Here is a 20,354-nt window from a genome sequence, read left to right on the forward strand (position 1 = left end):
TAAACGAACCTACTGGAAGCTTGATTTGACTGATTTTAACATACATATACATATATTTCGTTATCATTTAATATTGAAAAGCGTTTTCGCTTCCATTGTAGTACATCTTATTCATTCGTGTTCGAATAGCAAACGTTTTCCAATGTTAATTTTTGTTGGTTGGTAGCGCAATTATTATCTTTAGCACTGAAGGGTAGCTCCACAAACAGTTTGTTCAGAAAACGTAACAGCCAATCCTGTTCACATGCTAGCGATTTGGCCATTGATACCTCCAGATACATGAGATATTATATATATTTGATATTATTAACAGATGCAAATGCATGAAATATCAATATTGTTTGGTAAAAGAGTATTTGATTCAATAGTTTGAATTTAGGCTTCTCACAACGTCAAATGTCGAATTACGTGAATGATCGCATAATGTTTGCTTGGTCATCTGCCGAAATGATTTGTATATTTTGTTGTACACTTTAGAGGAAATCCAACTGCAAAAGTATCAATTGATGGAGACGTATATTTAGATGCTCAATAACTATTTCAAAGAAACTAATGCTCCAGGAACCATTGCATTTGACATTGTTGCATCTTGAAAGTTTATAATGAGAAACCCTTGCCATATCTGTCGAAACACGGAACCTTATAATTCTGTCTTATGCTAAATTAGTTCAGAACGATGGTCTGTTTGTGGCAATGAACTTTTTCTGGTCATTTATGTCAGGTTGATAGATGGATATATCTTAGCAAAAATAATAGAACATTATTAGTGTTACTTTGAATACAAGACTGCCTAATATATTAGACCTTCTGTGAAAAAAACTATTTTATTTGAAAGCAAAGTAAACATATTGTAATCTGCATATTAAAACGTATTTTCTGGTTTAAGATAGGGCAAACATTCTTTTACATTTCTAATATGAATAGCAATAAATATTTTGTAGAGATGATATGATCGTCATTTGTGTTATACAGCTAAGACAAACACAATCGAATTTCACTTAATTATTTCTGTAATCTTTAGTTCAAAATGCATAACAATTAACAAGTATCTTTAACATTCATAGTGATGTTAGTATATGACAACATCTACACCGCCCAAAAGCCATTTAAAATTAAACACTTTTCTATGTTTCATTCTTATACAAGGCTGAATTTTATCTACATCCTCAGTGGCAGTTTACATCATTGTGTTTTGTTCTCGGACTTGCTATATTAGTTTTTATTCTTTTACATGATATGGATATTAAAGAAAGCATAGACTAGTCTAGAATTATGAATGCTTTTAGCATAAAGATAATGTCTACTTATTAATTCAAATACATATTTCATGATAAATCTAATGTTTTAAAATAGCTTGATTACCTATGCACACTTACAGATGTTGGGTAAAAGGTTGGATGAAACCGAAACAATGCATCTAAGGATAATATACAATATTCTTGTTTAATTTGGTTTTCCTTAAGGAGACGACCCAGTCCTTTCAGATAATTTACCGTAGATATTTATTTAGATTACAGAGCCTGGTCTGTTTCCTTACGATGTTATGCAAATGAAATCTATTTTGAAAATAGTAGAAAATACGCCAATCCAAAGTTTTATAATTTTGTCCCCTTTTTGAAAGGGATACAAGTAAAATTTTATCTTGGAAATGGACAGTAACAATGAATTGGTAGCAGAAAGACTATACGATGTATTTCTAAACCCTATATTAAGTACTTAGGTCTTACAGTGTTCAATGGCGTTCGTTTAATGAAACCAATGTGGACAGGAGTCACTTGAAACGGTTAGTCATTACATTATGGCCTTTTGAAGTTCACTGAGTCAGACAGCAAAATGTACTGCAAAGACAGAGAAAAGGAAACTTCTGTATATAAATACAGATGTCATCCATACTCACTGACCTACAGAGGACATACATATAAATCTACAACGACACCGAAGCAGCGCAGCTAGCCCAGTCTGATGATTACCATGATATGCTTTGCGATGAAGCACAAACACCAAATGCCAACATGTGCGGACGTGACAAGTTGCTTAGCACTTTTGGTTACAAACTTACAAGAGATTTTTGTTGCAAGCTAGTGTGATAGCTGGTAGTGGAACAAAGGAGGTTAGCCTCTTGTTTGCGTCCTCCTCGTGCATCGTTCAGTTCTATTCCTCGATCAATAAAGCCCCTACCATTGACGACCTTGACTCCGAAAACAATCTTTTTGTGTACAATGATATGATGCTTGACTGGCAAGACAATCCCTCGAGAATATTTTTCCAGGTTTGGTACAAGAATACAGTCGTAATTTACATGATCCAACGATACGCACACGTGATTAAGGTGATCCGCAACAATCTGCAAGATGTTGATCATATTTCGTGGTGTTGACGCGCATGTCCGCAAACATTCATTCTTGTGTGCCGCCAACACTTCGTGGGATGAGTGTCAGAATATGTTCGCAGAGGTCACTCGGGACACGTATGGTTTCGTGATGGTGGACCAAACCAGCGTCGCGTGGGGTTGAATGCGAACTTGTGAAGCAATTTAATGATCACTATAAACATATATAATGACGAAACCTGCCAGTGATGCCATAACAGATTATTCTGTCCAACTCCGCAAAGCTTCCCGCGAACACCTGGAACATCTCCACGATTATATAAGTGTCAGCGAATTACGTGTCAAAGATATGCTTCAATCACTACAGGCCACTCAGGAAGTTCTCACTGCGAGACCGAGGAACAAGTGATGGTCGCCAGTGGAGTTTGCAAAAAAAATCCCATAAAGTACCACTCTTCACAGACCCAACGGCTGCAGAGAGCTTGTGTTGCTCGTATCACGGAGCTGAGGCAGAGATGAACAATGTTTGATCAGGTGTGTTTTCGGGGAGTTCACTAGAATAAAACAATCAAGCGGTAAGGAGCGCAATCTTTTCAAAAACATTAATTAATCTGTTGAGGAAAATGTTGAAGACGGCGAGAAAATGTGGCCAAGATTTATAGAAGCAGTAATGGAACCGAGAAATCAAATCCACAGTCGGCATGATCCGTCTGACCCAGTACCATTATAGGAATCCCCAACTGGATCCTTAAGCTAACCTAGACCCTCGTACGAATTGAACTCGAACTTGAACGCGAACCCTGACCGAAATCCCGCTTAAACGTTAATCTCCACGCGTAAAACTTTTCTCAACCTATGAAGCTGTTTTCGAGCGAAGAAAACTTGAAGAAGTATTGAAAGCAAAAGCAAAACCCAAAATCAAACCTAAACCTATTCCCTCTAATAAACCTCATACATTATCTATAAAAGTTATTCTATTTTAACAAAAGCCCCAAACTAAAACGAGAAAGACATAGGTACAAACCGGATACCCATCAGAACGTTCACCTGAATCCCTATTTCAACTTCCATCTGAGACCAGCCCCCATATCTACCAGAACCCATAATGGGTAAAGACGTTGCCAGACTGAGTGAAGAACTTTGAACTCTTAGGCATCAATGACCTTCAGGGAAAGGGCTGGTAGACCGGTTTCCCACACGTGTGACCCTCAACAGGTTTATGAACTTGTTGACAGTTGGCGAGGTGTAGTCCTGCACACTTGAATATCACATTGACGTCTTTGCTCGTTTCGATCGGGGCCTTCGAGGGACCATAATGCGAATATCTCATTTGTGTTTACGTTGGATTTGGATGCAACCTGGAATTGTTGTTGACTTCGCACGGACACACGACAGTTAATCGATCAGTAATGAGATCCGAATGAGAATTTTGTTGGCTATCGATTAAAAAATCTGGGATCGAGATTTCGAGATCGACTACAATGGTTCAATGATTGGAAGATTAAAGTATTATCTTGACGAAATTCGACACGATGCTGGGTTAAATGGAAACTCCTAATGTTTCCACGCACTAATTAGAACTGGAAACAGCTAACTTATTTACAGGTGGCAAAAATCAAGTAAACGCTTGTCAGTTTAAACCAATCTGTTTGCGCTTGTAGCACTTCAGTCCTCCATTTTGAACATCAGTAACGTATCTACAATAGTGTCCAAACGGGCTTGCGTCAGGTCATACTTACTTATCCCAGTTCCCGAATCTCTCAGCCCGTGACAGGTGCTTCCATGGGGACTCAAGTGGGCTACAATTGGAAATGCATGCGTGTGCAAAATATTCACATTGTGAAAAAGCTATGGGGAATCTAGATGGGGTTTTGGGTTGGAAGTCGCATTAGGTAATTGTGACCCTAAACGGCCGTTTGACACTTCTCGAAATGAAATTAGTTTTACCATCACAATTTACCCATAGTTTCTTCTTCGGTAGCAAAATAAAAGTTGCCGTATTTATTTCACAGCAAATAACATGACCTTTGTCTGAATAATATGAATTTCAGGTTGTAACAATGAAGTATCTAAGACATTACACCCAAGGACACTTTGAATAGAGCTTACCAATAAATCTTCACGTTTTATCAAATATATTATCAGCATTATCAAACACAAAAAATGCAAGATATAATTTGATATTCCTGCATATAAAACGTACAGTTATGTCGTAAAGGAATCTGCTTTTTTTCTTTTTATTTGTACAGCAAATACGTGTTGCAGTTGTAAGAAGGAATTTCCCACAGAAAGTGAGTTAGCGAAACATATGAGGATTCACCAGGGTAAGAAAAAAAACTTTCTCAAACAGTAAACAGGAGATTGTAATATAACGTTGAACACATGCACACATATAGACACATATTCGTCTCAGTCAAGGTGTCCACGTGCTCAGAACTACTTTTTAAAAAAGAAACCCTTGTTATCTTCTGCTATGCCTGACGTAGTTGTTCTAAAATCAAACAACAACAACAAATATATAACAAAACATAGTAACTTAAGATTAATCAATCATAGAGAACACACCATACAAAAACATTTCGAGAGAGACAAAGACATACACGCATACGATGTCGAGCTTTTTGATAATATGCTAGTCCGTTTCACACAGCATGGTCAATTTTATCTTAATGCTGTTTGAAATGAACTATGACAGAAAACACTGATCCATGCACATAGACTATAGACCTATACACTGCATAGCCTCCCAACTCTCTTAAGAACTACAGAAAACTTTGTAACAGCCATAAAATGTGTTATGTCAAACATGCTTTATTATAATCTCCATTGTGCCCCAGTTGAATAAAAATATACCTATATTATTTAATGACAAATAATGCACTTACTAGCCAGAAGGAATGATTTATCCGTCAGCACATTATTTCATAAGCTAATTACACGGCAGCACTTGCCATATTTCCAAGACAGAAAAATACAATTTCAAAGAATCCATGGACTTGGAAGCTTAACACACGTTATCCGTCAGGGTCCGTATTTGGAGTTTTTTTTATACACGGGGGTAATTCAATCAATATTAAGGACAACACATGTATGTCACAACCAGTTTCACCTCCTCCAAAGAAAAGGAGATACATATGATAGTGACACAGCTCTTTAATTACCCGTGAATAACCCAAGCACGGACACTCATGCTACAAGTAACTTTTCATTATAATAATAGCCTATACACTACAACATAGGTGTGGGCCCAGTATTGTTTCATTATTTACAATATACTTTTTTAAATTGGGACTGATGAAAATGAAACATTTTCTTGTAATAAACATTAACTATTTATTGTTAATTTCATATAAACTCCATATATAAAATGGTATAATAACTCAATACAAAGCAACGTTTTATGTTGTTATTTTGTTTGGCTCACGCATAAAAACTGTGAACTTCGGATGACATGGACACGCCACAGCCCTCATTAACATATTGGTATTAATGCACCACATGTAAACATTTGCGCGCGAACTATATTGCTCATGTGAGAAGTTCTTTTTTACTTTAAAGGAAATTATTGGGTGAGAAAAAGAATCTACGTTGTGGTTTGGACCGAGACAAGGAAATCCCAGTCATGGGGTTACACAGCTTGTTTCAGTGATTGATTAAAATAATTGCAAGAAACTGACAATAAATTGTGCAAAACTAGTTTTTGACTAGCCGAATCTGTCACAGGATAACGTCCAAAGCAGAGACAAACAAAGCAAGCAAAACAAAAAGAAAACGTTGAATATACAAAACATGCATTGTCATAGATATAATTGAAGAATTATTTTAAAATTTGTGGATATTGTGTCTGATTGGTTTGAACTCCGATGATAATCGCAAACTTGTTCGGTTTGATCTACACGAGAAAAAGCAAAAGATAAGGTGATGAAACCGTAGATTATATCCCGCATAAGTCATTGTCTCTTATTAACAATAAACACACAATAATACTAATACCAAAATGAACTACGAAAAATAGTGCTTATAGGTAAGGGAATGAATAATGAGTTACATAAACCAAATTTTGTTATTTACAAATGTGATCTCTAAACAAATAATGGTTTTATTTTGTTTCATTCGTGCGTAGATACCCTTTTTTAATTCTGCTTGAGTCATGGCACTTGCCTTCAGTGTTCTCACGCGGGGTACCCCGTACGATTCCTTTTTTTCCTGTTTTCAGAACTCCAGTTGAATTTGTGGGACATTGCACCTTAGGTTAACGTCTCTGAAAGTATATCCAAGGAACAAGATGTATTCTGCTACAGGACTTCAGTCTAACATTGTTTTCGTTACCGTTGCACTGATTAGGATGATTTTGAGGTTTCTATGTCTGCAGTAGGTTACTATGTTTGTTCTGGAGGATTATCTTTACCATCTCACAATATTTCATGATGGGCCAGTGTTTCAAATGATTTCACTAATTCTGGGGTTGCCTTGACGGTAGCTCACGATAAATGGGATCCAATTAACCCATTTAATTTCTCGGTTCATATGTTTAGCCCCTTGTCTTACTCCCGCTATAAAGTCATTGATGTATCTTCAGTTCATCAAATGCTCAGACATATCTTCAAACCTTATCTGGAATGTTTAATCCTCCGAGCATATATTTTTGTATATCCTCTGTGCCTTTTATACAATATGTTCTAAATGCAATGCTTTGGATGACAGCTGGATGGAAGAAGATACTGGTATATATTTTTCGTTTCTGAGTTGATGTATGTTTATTGTCTAACAGTCCGGTTGTTGTGAACAGAAAATCGTGGAGACTGCTGCCGTGAAATTTATTCAAGGATGAAAATGTTTTGCTTTTGATGTGAATTCATCCAGATATTGTCTTCCATGTTGCTACTTTGTTGCTCTATCTTCAACATTGCACACCCACCCAGACATGGCGTTAAGGTCTACTTCAACAAAAATTTAAAAACCTTCCAGTTTTCGCATAAAAACATGCCAGGAGACCATCTATGTACTCAATACAGTTCCATTGATTAGGAAGTAATTTTGCTTTATTCGATACAGTGTTATTTAGTTTTAAGACTTCCTAGAGTTGACAAATTTTGTACAAATCTTTTATCCATGGAGGTTCAGATTTTAGAAGCAGTAAAAATTGTTTTATAACCATATTCATGAATAGGGTACACATGCATAATCTGACAAGGTGGATCGGGCATCATTTGTCGTGAGAATATAGTTTAACAGGACATCGCTATGTACATCAATTAAGTGTTCATAAAAGACATTATATCAAAAAGGGAATAAGTAAATAAATTGATGTTAGTGCAGAATGTACAATGCACAGTTCATTACACAAAAACTTCAAATTTTCTCACTGAGATCCTAGTGTCAAAAGTTGTATACTTCCATCTTTATGTCCATGCATTATCAATGCCAGGCCTGTACTCATTACAATATTACTACAGATGCCAGTCCTGGGTTTGTCTTTTGATAAAGCATTGAATAATATACCTAAGCTGGCTTGATAGGACATCCTTTCCTTCTTTATTGTTAATATTTCTTTGAATATGTGCATTCTCATTCTGATAGTGTTTACATATTGACATCTAAAGCAGCAATAGTTCTTGAATCATAGAATGAAATGAGTTGGACACCATAATTGTCACACTACGGAATAAAATAAGTCAAATTTGATTTGTCAAGAAAATTAAATTACATGACATTGCACATCCTTAGTCTGACAGTCGGCTGTACGGTGGTCATGGTAGTTGCAATGTTGACAACCTACTAAGCTTTTGGTTTGTATTTTATATTTTTAATAATGTGAGATAAATTATGCAATTGTAAGTTTTCATTTAAATTGTCTTTAAGTGACATTATTGCAGCATATCGAATTTGCTGGAGTCTATTTTTGCACGACTTGCTTCATTGCCGAATGCGTGATGAAGTAATTTAAATATTTAAAGAGGGCCGGTACAACATATTCGTAATATTGGCTGCTAGGTGAATTATACGGGCGAGTATCATCCACCTTGTTTATATATGCACCACAGATGGATAGGTTTTTATTAGCTATGGACATAAATAAGGATAACCAGGGTGATAAAATAACAGGTGGACAGCAATTTTCATAATGAGCCTCCTGGAAGCTAGAGTAGATACATAATAGCAGATATGCACATGTATTTCTTAGAAAGTAATATTTAAGTTTAGCTTCTGCTAAATGCTTATTAAATTAGTTACCTCGAGTTTGTAGCATGTTAGAAGACGCAAATCACCTAACCTAGATGATTAATATATTTTATTTTGCTTTTTGGGGAAACCCAATAACAAAAGTATCGATTGGTTGAGCATATGTTCAGTTGTTTATTAAACTATATCGAAGACACTAATGTGTCAGAAGTAATCCTATTCGAAATGTGAAAACAGGCCTCTGTTTCATAACCTTTTGTAGATGATGTCGTTGTGGTTTTACCATTTATAAAGAAAAAAATGCCTGTCATATCCTCAAGTTAAAGAAACTTTTATATCTATCATATGCTTAGCCCATAGGTCTTATTTTGGCGTTATAGATTTCTTCTTTAGGACATGCTGGTAAGTAACAGAAAAATAACACTGAAAACTAATTCCGAAAAAAAAATCATTGTACGGTTTCGAAACCTCGAATGACTCTCAAAGGCGGGAAAACTTCCTTTAACATTTTTTATATGAACAGTAATAGAGACTTGTAGGCATAAAGTTGTCGTGATATGTGTTACTCGCTAGGAACAGAATACATGTTATTATTTCCGTATCCATAAGTTCAAAACGCGAAACAGACAAGAGGTATTTTGTAATAGTAGTATGGCATTTATGTGTTATTAATACATAATTCCATTTTTTAAAAATTTACTGCGTTTTCTATGCTTTGATTGGATGTAAATGGTCACGTGATATTGATCTGGAATTTTTTTGCACATCGATAAATTCTGCGGATTACTTTTGGTTCCCTTTTACCAGATCATTTGATGTGAAGTTTTATCTATATCAACGTCTTACACCCTAATAATAATAACAACAAGCGCACACCCACCCGCTCCTGTGATTTCCGATCAAAAATGACAAGCCATAACTTAAAATCGACCATTAGAAGTTGAAACAATGTAATTGCACAGACCTTCCTGCACTCCAACACTCACCCCTTTTGCCGAAGAAGGCATATGGCAGACTTTAGAAGCCAATCTTCGGAAATTATTGCATTTCACCTCGAGAACATGTTACAGCAGAGGTTATTAAAGATCAGGGTCATATGTCAACCAAGGGATGTCACTAAAAATGGACAAGATTTTGCTTTTGAAAGATCGATGCGCGTAGAAAGTAACAACGACATTGCTGTACGCAAGCGTAAGTTTAAAAAAAAGAAGGAATATTCCTAGTTTAACCACAATAACCATTTTTTTAGATATTAAAGTAATGATCATAACAGTATATCACTGGCATGACCCGCTGTGACATTCTACCCCGTATCACTGTATTAAAAAAGAATCGATGAAAATCGGCTATCGAAGATAAGGCTATGTATTCTATTGCAGTTAAGAGGTCAATGAAAGAAAACTTCGATGTACATAAAAGTGAATGTTCTTTTGGTTAAATCTGCTGATCTGATGTTATAAAGGAAGTAAATTGGACTTATAAGGATTAAATCATCATGGTTGGGTATTGATCGATGTGTAAAATTTACCTAATCACTCACAAAGTTTACATACAGTCCTTCGGACTGTATTTATTTTGTGAGTGATTAGGTAAACCTTCCACATCGATAAATACCCAACCATGATCATTTAATCCTATAATGACAAGATGTGCACAGCCCCAAAACAAAATGTGTTTTGCTAACGTTTAAAGTTAAAGTCATTTATTATTTCATTCTTGAAATGGTGAAACGTGATATTGGTTATATCTTCTGTAATAGCACGTATCATTACTTTCTGCCTTCAAGGTTCCAATAGTTCTTTTCATTAACATGACAGGGATATTAAAGCAAACATTCATCGACTTAAAGTCATGAACGCTGTTTAAACAAAATGCAATTTCTTGTTAATTCTTCGAACATATACTAACACATATAGAAGTTTGTAATATTTCAGTACAACACACCACCTCAATAGACGCTGAATGTGTTTAAGTGGCTTTACACCAGCATAGGGATAATAGGTTAAATAACAGATTTAATTGAGAAAATGCATGTAAAGATAATGTATGATATTTTACTTTTGGATGGATGTCCTTAAGGAGGGGACCGAATATAAACTTTAAATAAATTTTCAGTTTGCAATAGGACCGAAATTGATGTGCTTCAATTGACAACACTTTCAAGCATAACAAGAAATTTTTCTGCATAATTTGAATTTCAAGTTAAGCACTGATGTGTCTAAGACAGTATGTCCAAGGACATATTAAAAAGGGTTTTCCGTTTGAAATAAATTGCAACGTTTTATTAAATACAATACCAGAGTTTTCAAACACAAAGAATGCAAATCATTCGAAGTCCCAATATAGAATGTGCAATTATGTTATACAGTAATCTGCTTTTATTTATCTTTATTTGTACAGATTGTAGGTGTCGCAGTTGTAACAAGGAATGTTTCACAGAAAGTGAGTTAGAGCTACATATGAGGTATCATGAAGGTAAGAACAGGGATTTACTCTAACTATAATCAAGAGATGAAGAGAGAATAATATGAAATTTCCATTAAGAAATTCTTTGTTCTAGAACCTATACGAATACGAAGGTAGGAAGCTAATATCTTGTCAGATCGTTAGTGCTAAATTTTCTCTAGAACTCGAATGGCAAGACGTTCTCAGATCTAAAGTGTCAAACCCTCCATCCTTTTCCAAATAAAACATTCTCGAGAAAAAGGACATTAACAATGAATTAGTAATCGAAAAGCTAAAAAAGCATTTCTAATTGTATGTTAAGTACATAAGTCTTACAGAGTAAAAGCATATTCTTTTCGTGGACACGTAGGTAGGAATCACTTGAAACAGCTTACAATAAATTACGTTCCCTTGAAACTCGAATATTTACATACAGGGGTGTAGTGCATGGGAGCGGGGTTCCCTTACTTCTTGCGCATTCCCTTACCTTTTTGCGCTGTCTATGGTCCCCACTACATCTGAGTAACATGCGTTCCCTCACTTCTTTATTTAGCACTACACCACTGTTTACATATCGTGAAAACTGGCAGTGTCATGCTCAAAACTGCAATTACTTTTACCCTCTCACTTTCTCTTTCTGTAGTGAAACAGAGGGCTACTAACATGACCTTTACTCTGCATAATTAAATTTCAAGTTTTAGTACTGAAGTATGTAACACTATACGTCCTAGGTATTATATAGAAAATGGTTTATCATTTAAATAAATTTCACGTTTTATCAAATATCATACCATCTTTTTCAAGTACAACAATGCACATAATGCCAAGTCCATATATATTTTTATTCTTCATGTCATCCCATGTCATGTAAAAACGGTATACCACATAGCCAGGCCAAAAGATACCGAATAATTATTTCCGATGATTGTCAATTACAAAATTCGTTGAATAAATTACAAACATATTTCCAAATAGAAATTATCCTACACATATAACTGATTCTGCACTGAACAAAGCCCGTTATCTTACTCAACATGTGGCATTAAACACAGCAGAATGTAAAATAGCGAAAAATAGAATTCATTCTTTTTACAATACAATATAATCCTTCATTACCTAATATAGGTCATATAATTAATAAATATTATAGTCTCCTAAATTTATCAAATAAAACCAGCGTAAAATGTCTTTACAAATATAAACCAATTCTTGCTTATAGAGGACCCAACTATTTGCAAGAATTTTTAATTAGAACTAAACAGACAGAAAAAAGACAATTTGCGTCATCTAAATGTAACAGACACCTTTCTCTCAATGTGCAAACATAAGAGACAGTACTTCTTTCAGTAGCGCTAATACAAAATAGGTATTTTCTCTACGTGATAACACTAACTGCATATCAACTAATGTGATTTATTTGATAACTTGTAAAATATGTAGCATGCAATATGTTAGACAAACATTTCAACAAGCTTCTAAGAGAAGGAATAATTATCGCTTTCATATAAAAATTTTTTTATACAGATCCTCAGTTTTCCTCTAATATTTCAATACTCTTTAACATCAATAATCACTCTCTACTCGAATTTTCTTTCATGCCAATAGATATTGTGCATGCTGACATGAATAGACCCATAAAAGAAACTTACTGGATTCATAAGTTAGATACTTTGTATCCTAATGGCCTTAATGCCAATGCACTGTATACAATTGTATATTTTTTAAATTGATATATTGTATATCCCTTATAACAATATAATTATATGTATGACTGTTTGTCTCTATTATATATATATATATATATATATATATATATATATATATATATATATATATATATATATATATATATATATATATATATATATATATATATATATTCCAATTATGACATGAAGGAACCTGCTTTTATTTGTGTTTGTACAGCTCGTACCTGTCTCAGATGTAACATGGAATGTTCCACAGAAAAAGGGTTGGCTCGGCATATGATGTGTCACCAGGGTAAGAACAAAATTCTTCTTCTCCAAAGTAGCAGGACATGCAAAATCTAAAGTGTTAAACTTTTGGTTCCTTTCAAAAAGAGGAATGCAATTATGATTTACATCAGAACATGGACATAACGACTAAAAAGGTTCTGAAAATGTATCTCAATATACAAGGTTCTTTGGTGTTACAGTATGAAAACTTATTCTTGTCGTGAAGATCTTGTAAATAGGATTCATTTGAAACAATTTATAATTATCTGAAGGTCCAATAAAATTTAAATATGCATCTCACAACGAAACTTTGATATGAAAAAAAAAATGAAATTAGCGTCCCAATTTACCCATGTTTTCTTCTTATGGAAACAATAGTTAACGTGTTTGTTGGAAAGCTACTAACAATACTTTTTTCTGTATAATTTGAACTTCAAGTTGTAGCAATGAAGAGTGAGCCACTATACCCCCAAACAAATATGGAAATTTGTCTTTCAAAGCAAATTGTTTAATTTTATTAAATGTAAAGTCCACGTTTTCAGAAATGAAGAATGCAACTAATTAGCAATCCATAAATAGATAGATAATCAGACACTACTTCGCTACCTCATCTTCTTGTATTTATCTTTATCTTAACAGCTCTTATATGCCTCAGTTGTAGCCAGGAGTTTTCCACAGGAACGGAGTTAGAGCAGCATCTGAGGTACCACTGGGGTAAGAACAAAGTTTTCACTTGCAATAATGAAGAGATGAAGAGTGAATAATATAGCATTTGGAATAATAATTTTATTAAACATTCACCTTGTCAAATCGTGCGATTCAGTATTTTAATGTCTTCAATCTGTTTTGAGTCTAAGTTTTAAAATATGTAACAGAAAGAAAGTGAAATAAAAAATGAAGCAAAAACTAAGAAGCAATTTATTTCTCTCAAAAGATAAGTATAATATTTGAATTAAATTCAAAATAATCCTTGATGTCTTATCAAACGTCCAAAAGTAGAATACTGAATGAATTTTTTTAGTCTTGAATTTCATGACATAACTAAATATTGCAATCCTGAATGTCATTGAATGTATTCATAATATTCCAGATTAGTGTTTTTATCCAAATATGAATGAACACGTTAGTCACTCCAAATAATAATTTAATGCAAAATTCCTCTCGAATAATAGCAGAACACAACTGTAAACTCTGATTGCAAATGGATTCCAACAGACTCATCTAAAACAGGAATAAATTATTTGTTTATCATATCCCTATTTATGTACATCCCCACTTGAGCAACATCAAAATAGGCTATAAAGCAAACCAACCTAATCTAATTGTAAACAAGAGTGGCCTTGAACTGAAATGATACGCAAACATTCTTTTTATAATTACAATCATAGCAAACGTTAGCTATCTAGATACTGTGTTTATCATTTACAATCATGGACAAAAGTTAAGCCCACAATGTAACATAAATATATATGGCAAATCATTTTTGAACTCATTTGATCCCATCAGACTTTCATTTTCTGAGCATAACGTCGTGGCTGTTCCAGATATCAATATGAAACGTGGTAATACTACCAGGATAGTAAGCAACGTGTTCCTTTTTCTGACAAGAAGTTTTCTCTTTCAATATGTGTGAATATTGCATCAAACCTCCAATGAATATGTCCATTTTTTACACGTTCATTTCTCGAGATTAAGTCTATAAATGTTTAATATATCTGCTTGAAATTTGGCAGTATTATCCTAGTTGTTCTGTCAATGTACCTTTGATATTTAGTATTGTCTCCTTACAACACTTATACTATTTTCTACCATACTTCCATTCATCGATCCATTTTCAGCATTTTTTCCTTCCTTCCTGAGTTGAGCTTAAAAACCGTTAAACGTCTCTCTAAGATCTTTGGTAAACATACAGAATGTGCCTGTTACTATTACCTTTTTTTTAGCTAAACATGTATTCTTGCTATTGATACATTTGGGAAATTACCATATTCAATAACTATTCAATATATCTCTATAAAACAGCATACATACATCAGAATAAGGACTTAAATGTGCCTTATATAATGAATTCTTGTTTTCATTGTTCAGTATGTGCTTACCTGCGTATCATGCGTTTGGTTTCTAAATGGAAAACCATTTAGTGAATAGTTACGATCCTTAGCTGTCCTTAAATTTTTTCTAGTTCCAATCTTTTAATACTTTTAAGAAAATACGTGGACTGGAATGGTGGACTAAGTTGTCATGTTTTTTTAAACTATCATTTGCAAACTACCTTTCGATGAGAAAAATAACTGTTTTGACTTGGAATGGATTTGTTACAGTTGACCAGAATTACTGGAAATTCAATTGTGATTCTAAACATTTAGAAAATCATGTTTTTTGGTAAAGTGCTCGTGACAAGTTGTTGTTGTTGTTGTTGTTGTAGAGTTTAACGCCATTTTCAGCACGCGAAAAGGTATATATGACATCGTATGTCATGAAAATATCATTGACTATATCATTACAATGTGCATAAATTACATCCTCTTCTAATACATGATATAAAGAGTAAATAAATTGAAGCTCGTGCAGAATGTACAATGTGCAGATCATTAATAGGAAATAATTCAGTTTCTCTCATGAAAAATGTTTTTACCCTACACCAACATTGAGATGATGTGTGGCATAAATTTTGTGACTCCATCTATATTTCCATGCACCATCCATATCAGGGTTATACTCATTTTAATATTACTCTTGAGGCCAATCCTGGGTTTGTCTTTTGATGAAGTGTTGAATACTATGCCAAAGCTGGATTGGTAGGACTTCATATTTATTATTTTAACACATTAACATAGAAAACCTGCACTCTCATTTTGATAGTTTTTACATACTGACACAAAAAATAGAAATTTGTATATACTTGTAGACTGAAATGAGTTGAACACCAAAACTAAGTCACAATAAAATAATTTTACGTGCTTTTTGAACATTTCATAGTATAAAAATAGTTCTTTTCATGACGTTGTTATGGGGAGGAATAAGTTAAAACAGCATATCATTAAGTGATGTTCAGATGAAATGTAGACTTTTACAGATACTTTCAATAATTTGTTCATTTTAGCTCTAGCCTATTAATTTACCTTGAATTTCTTCTCATTTAATAAAGCAAAACGTTCATGTTATTATTTTACAGCTAATAAAGGGATGTATTTGTGCATAATTAGAATTCTACATTGTATGTTGAATACCCAACATAGAATTTAGAAAAGTTAACAGTAATTACAGTACGAAAGAATATAATAGATCCCCAGATGAAATTTGTTGTCATTTGTATTTCCGGACTTTATCATATGCACATCAGAACCCAAGAACAGTAGACCAATTAAGGAAAAAACATCGCACATCTTCAGTTGGCATGGTATCACGTTATAGGACAAAATCAGTAAAATTTGATTGTTCAGTCGTTTGTTCATATGACATTGAACATCCTTCACGTGAGGGTCGGTTGCATGTAAAATGACTGTTACAATTGTTGTTACAGAGAGAGAGAGAGAGAGAGAGAGACGAGAGAGAGAGAGAGAGAGAGAGAGAGAGTTTTCAGTGGGTGATATGGGTTCACATAATTTGTTTTGTTTATACATATAAATTGTGTGTGAGTATGTTTGTGTGTGTGTATGAGAGAGAGAGAGAAAGAGAAAGAGAGAAAATGTATTGCTTTCATTTTGTTTCATTATTTTACTTTGTGAAATAAAGCTAAAAATTTATTGACGAACTATCTGTCTTTGGACACCTACTCCAGTGTGTCTTTCGCTGTGCTTTGACATGAAATTTGATCCTGAAATAACTGGGAAGAAAATATAAAGTACTCTATAAATTCCATAGTAAATGATTAAGGATAAAAGTGGTTGTTTTGATGGCACCCTGTGATACAGATTCACTTGAAACAGTTTGCTAGTTAATGATGGTCCGTTGAATTCAAAACATTTACAAACGTAGAAAACTATCAGGGTGGAACGTAGCTAGTATACTACTTGAAAACTAGTATACTACTTGAAAAGACACATACATATGTTTTATATTTAAAATACAGTTTAACCTTTTTTTCAAATACCAAAGTAGCATTCTTAAGCACAAAGAGTGCCAGGTGTTGGGAATTCCAGCATATAGAAAGTATATTTATATTATAATGGAACCGTATTTCCTTCCTTTATTTGTACAGCTTGTACGTGTCGCAGTTGTAACATGGAATTTCCCACAGAAATCGATTTAGCTGAACATGTGAGGAATCACAAGGGTAAGAAAAAACCTTTGCTCCAATTCTAAACACGAGAGAGGAAAATAGCATTTGCATTTAAACATGAACTGAATGCAGCAGCTGGGATCAATTATATTATTAAATCGTGCATGCCTAGTGGAAAACTAGTTTAACTATCATGAGGCATTTCGACTGTGATAATTTATTATAAAATCAAGACAGATTATACACACAAAAGAAAGCATTGAATTTACAAATCAATAGATGATTATCACACACACACAACACACAAGATATACTACTTGAAAAGACACACACAGATTCACTTGGAACAGTGAACAGTGACAACGAACAGTGCAAAACTAGTATCTAGCTAGCCTGAGCACTTTTGACTCTTTAATGAGTCTTTTTCAAAGGCAAATACAAATTAATTTAAACATTGATAAGACAAACAAATAAAACAGAAAAACGGTTATGTTTGCAAAACTTTACATGGCTGTTTCTATAGGAATTTTTGTAACCTTTAAATTTATTATTATAAACTAGTTGAAACATAGTAAATTTAAAGGCTTCCTGTAGAAACAGCAATGTAATTTTTTGCAAACATAACAGTTTTTCTGTATTATTTGTTTGTCTTGTCTATGTTTTGTGTTTGCCTTTGAAAAAGACTCAATAAAGAGTCGAAAGCACTCACCCTAGTTAGATACTAGTTTTGCCCTGTTTTTTGCCAGTTTATTGAATTTATGTTAATCTCAATCCCTGACAGACGTGAACCCTTGTTGGATCCAGTTCACTTGAAAGGACTGTTACTTGCCATATGATTTGTATATACCTTTAGTCAATGGAGACAACTCATAGTTACATTAAAAGTAATGTTCAAATCTCTCTGTATGTACCAGTGACTAATTAAACCGGGAGCAATAATCACATTTGGCTTTGACTTAAGGTAACACTAAAGTTTCCGAAACCATTACGGATTTTAGCGGAGACTAGATATAAGTCCGGGATATTACATTAGCAAGTGTTTCCGACACTAAAAATGATACTAAAATTCCAAATTTGTCACTGACAAGCGTAGACTGAAACATATTCCTTAAAACATTTAAATATTATGGCCGACACTAAAAATTCCCAACAACTTAAGATTCAATTGGGGACTAAAATATTGTTGTCAGAAGGTATTACTAAAATTCACAAACTAATGCGAAATTACCAGAGACAAAAAGAAATATCCAAAATATAAAAAATTGCAGTAATTTTTACAAGTTATAACATATTTAAATTTTTTTTAAAAAAAGAAATAGAATTAAAATTGTTCAAACTTCTTTTAGAAATTATAAGGGACATTTATAAATTATAAGTAATCATTTTAATTATTGCAAAATAAATAATAACTTTACAATTTCTCAAAACTAAATAAATTAAATATTGAAAATTTACAAATTGGAAGTGGCGATATTATGTAGTATTTCTATGTTTAATAACCTCAGTAGCCATGAAATTGGTCAGAGATAGTGGACTGTGAATAATAATGATAATAATAATAATAATAATAATACTGTTAGTTATAATAGTAATAAACAAATCAAGGATGTTTTGACTTTCACTTAGCTTAGGCATGTTCTCGTGAATAAGAATCACAGTGAAACTTGAAACATTTCACTATAGTCTATATCTTCTTGTTAGTGTCTTCATGTGAGTTTCTTAAAAAGAATGTGTTTTTTGTTTCTTCTTCTGGACACTTTGAAGACCAGTATTCTTGTTTGTGACACCAGTAGATTTGTCCTTGCTTTTGTCTCAGGAATTACGTCATCTTTTAATAAGCTAATGGTTCTTATTCCTTTGATTTGGTATATCTTCTTGAGCTCACTGTCTTTTCCTTTGGCATGCATAACATGTATCGTTACTTTTATCTCAAGAAGTACCGTGGTATTATATGGCCCCAAATTAATCTTTTCTGGCTTGATTAGTACATTGTTTCCAGCAGTCAGAAAGGACTATTGGGAACTTAATTTGTCAAACATGTTATTTTGTTTTAGTTGGTTTTCTTGTGACAATGCAGCATTTTCAAAGTATGCCATCCTTGGGAGACAAAAGGTTTCACGATCCGTATGACAGTACAAAAGAGTGATTGGAACATCCTCACCAAATCATGTTTTCATTGTCAATCTACTCCTGGTAACATTGGATAGACGAGCTGTAGCTTAATTGACAATATTTTTTCAAAAATAAAATTTCACCACGACTTGCCATGTGAGAATATAATATTTTTGTTAATGTCTCCCTTAATACCAATATTCAGACTGTCTATATACAACTTAGTGACAGGAATATAACGAGGATGCAAAAGGCTAAGTAAATGCGATAGGTGTTGGTTTCTTCATTTTTAACATTAATGTAATAATCACATGAAAGAAACTACCTCTCACCAGTGGAGCTGTTGTGGTTCCCACCAAGTTGTACATGATGACATAGTAATACACAATCATCAGTTATTTATTTCATCTGGTACCATAGGATATCAAAATAATTGAACAATTTCTTGTTGCTGCCCATGTATTATGACTGCGGACTTACAAACACGGACAAAACTTCTGAAAGAGCGTTTTGTTCTTAGGAAAATCTTCTTTAAGATGACAAGAGGATGCATGGTAATACATCTATTGGTTAATTTGAATGCCTTGCAGAAATGATCGTTGAATCCTTTCCAAACGCTGTATGGACCAGGTTTTGGCCATTAAAATAATATCCGTCAGTATTTTTTATTTCATACACATTCCTTAGATTATTCGCAGACACTGGTTGTTTCTTGTTTTCTACTCTTTTCTTTGTTCGCGATAGTAACTGTCCATTTTGTCCAAGTTTGTACATACTTGACGAGTGTTCCGACCTTCAAATTTCTGTTTCATTACCTAAATGTAGGAAATGCATCATCAGAGAACTATCATTAAGTGAAGTCAAATAAAATTGATTGCTCACGGTTAAATATTTCTTGTCACCTGAAGTGAAAAGATGATTTTCCAATAGTACCAAAAGATTTGCGTTCTGATTGTGACTGCTATTGCTGCTTCTGTCGTTGCCATTTATACTATTCTATAATGAGTCTGAGCACCATGCTGAACAATCAGTTTGTATGGGAAACGTATGGGTAAGCATGCTATTATTTATGCCATATAATAGCAGA

General features: G+C 33.7%; 1 protein-coding gene across 1 annotated transcript in view; it reads left to right on the forward strand.

Annotated features, from left to right (window-relative positions):
- Nucleotides 1-20,354, forward strand: part of LOC149779481 (uncharacterized) — a 101,084-nt gene that overhangs the window by 44,497 nt on the left and 36,233 nt on the right. Inside the window, exons 4-8 of the mRNA XM_089940172.1 lie at nucleotides 4,579-4,653; nucleotides 10,913-10,987; nucleotides 12,884-12,958; nucleotides 13,573-13,647; nucleotides 17,135-17,209. Of these exons, the coding sequence (XP_089796298.1) occupies nucleotides 4,579-4,653; nucleotides 10,913-10,987; nucleotides 12,884-12,958; nucleotides 13,573-13,647; nucleotides 17,135-17,209 (375 nt within the window). The remainder of the gene's footprint in view (nucleotides 1-4,578; nucleotides 4,654-10,912; nucleotides 10,988-12,883; nucleotides 12,959-13,572; nucleotides 13,648-17,134; nucleotides 17,210-20,354) is intronic.

This window comes from Sinohyriopsis cumingii, chromosome 17 (assembly GCF_028554795.1).
Source record: "Sinohyriopsis cumingii isolate HCF-2022 chromosome 17, ASM2855479v2, whole genome shotgun sequence".
NCBI lineage: Eukaryota > Metazoa > Mollusca > Bivalvia > Unionida > Unionidae > Sinohyriopsis > Sinohyriopsis cumingii.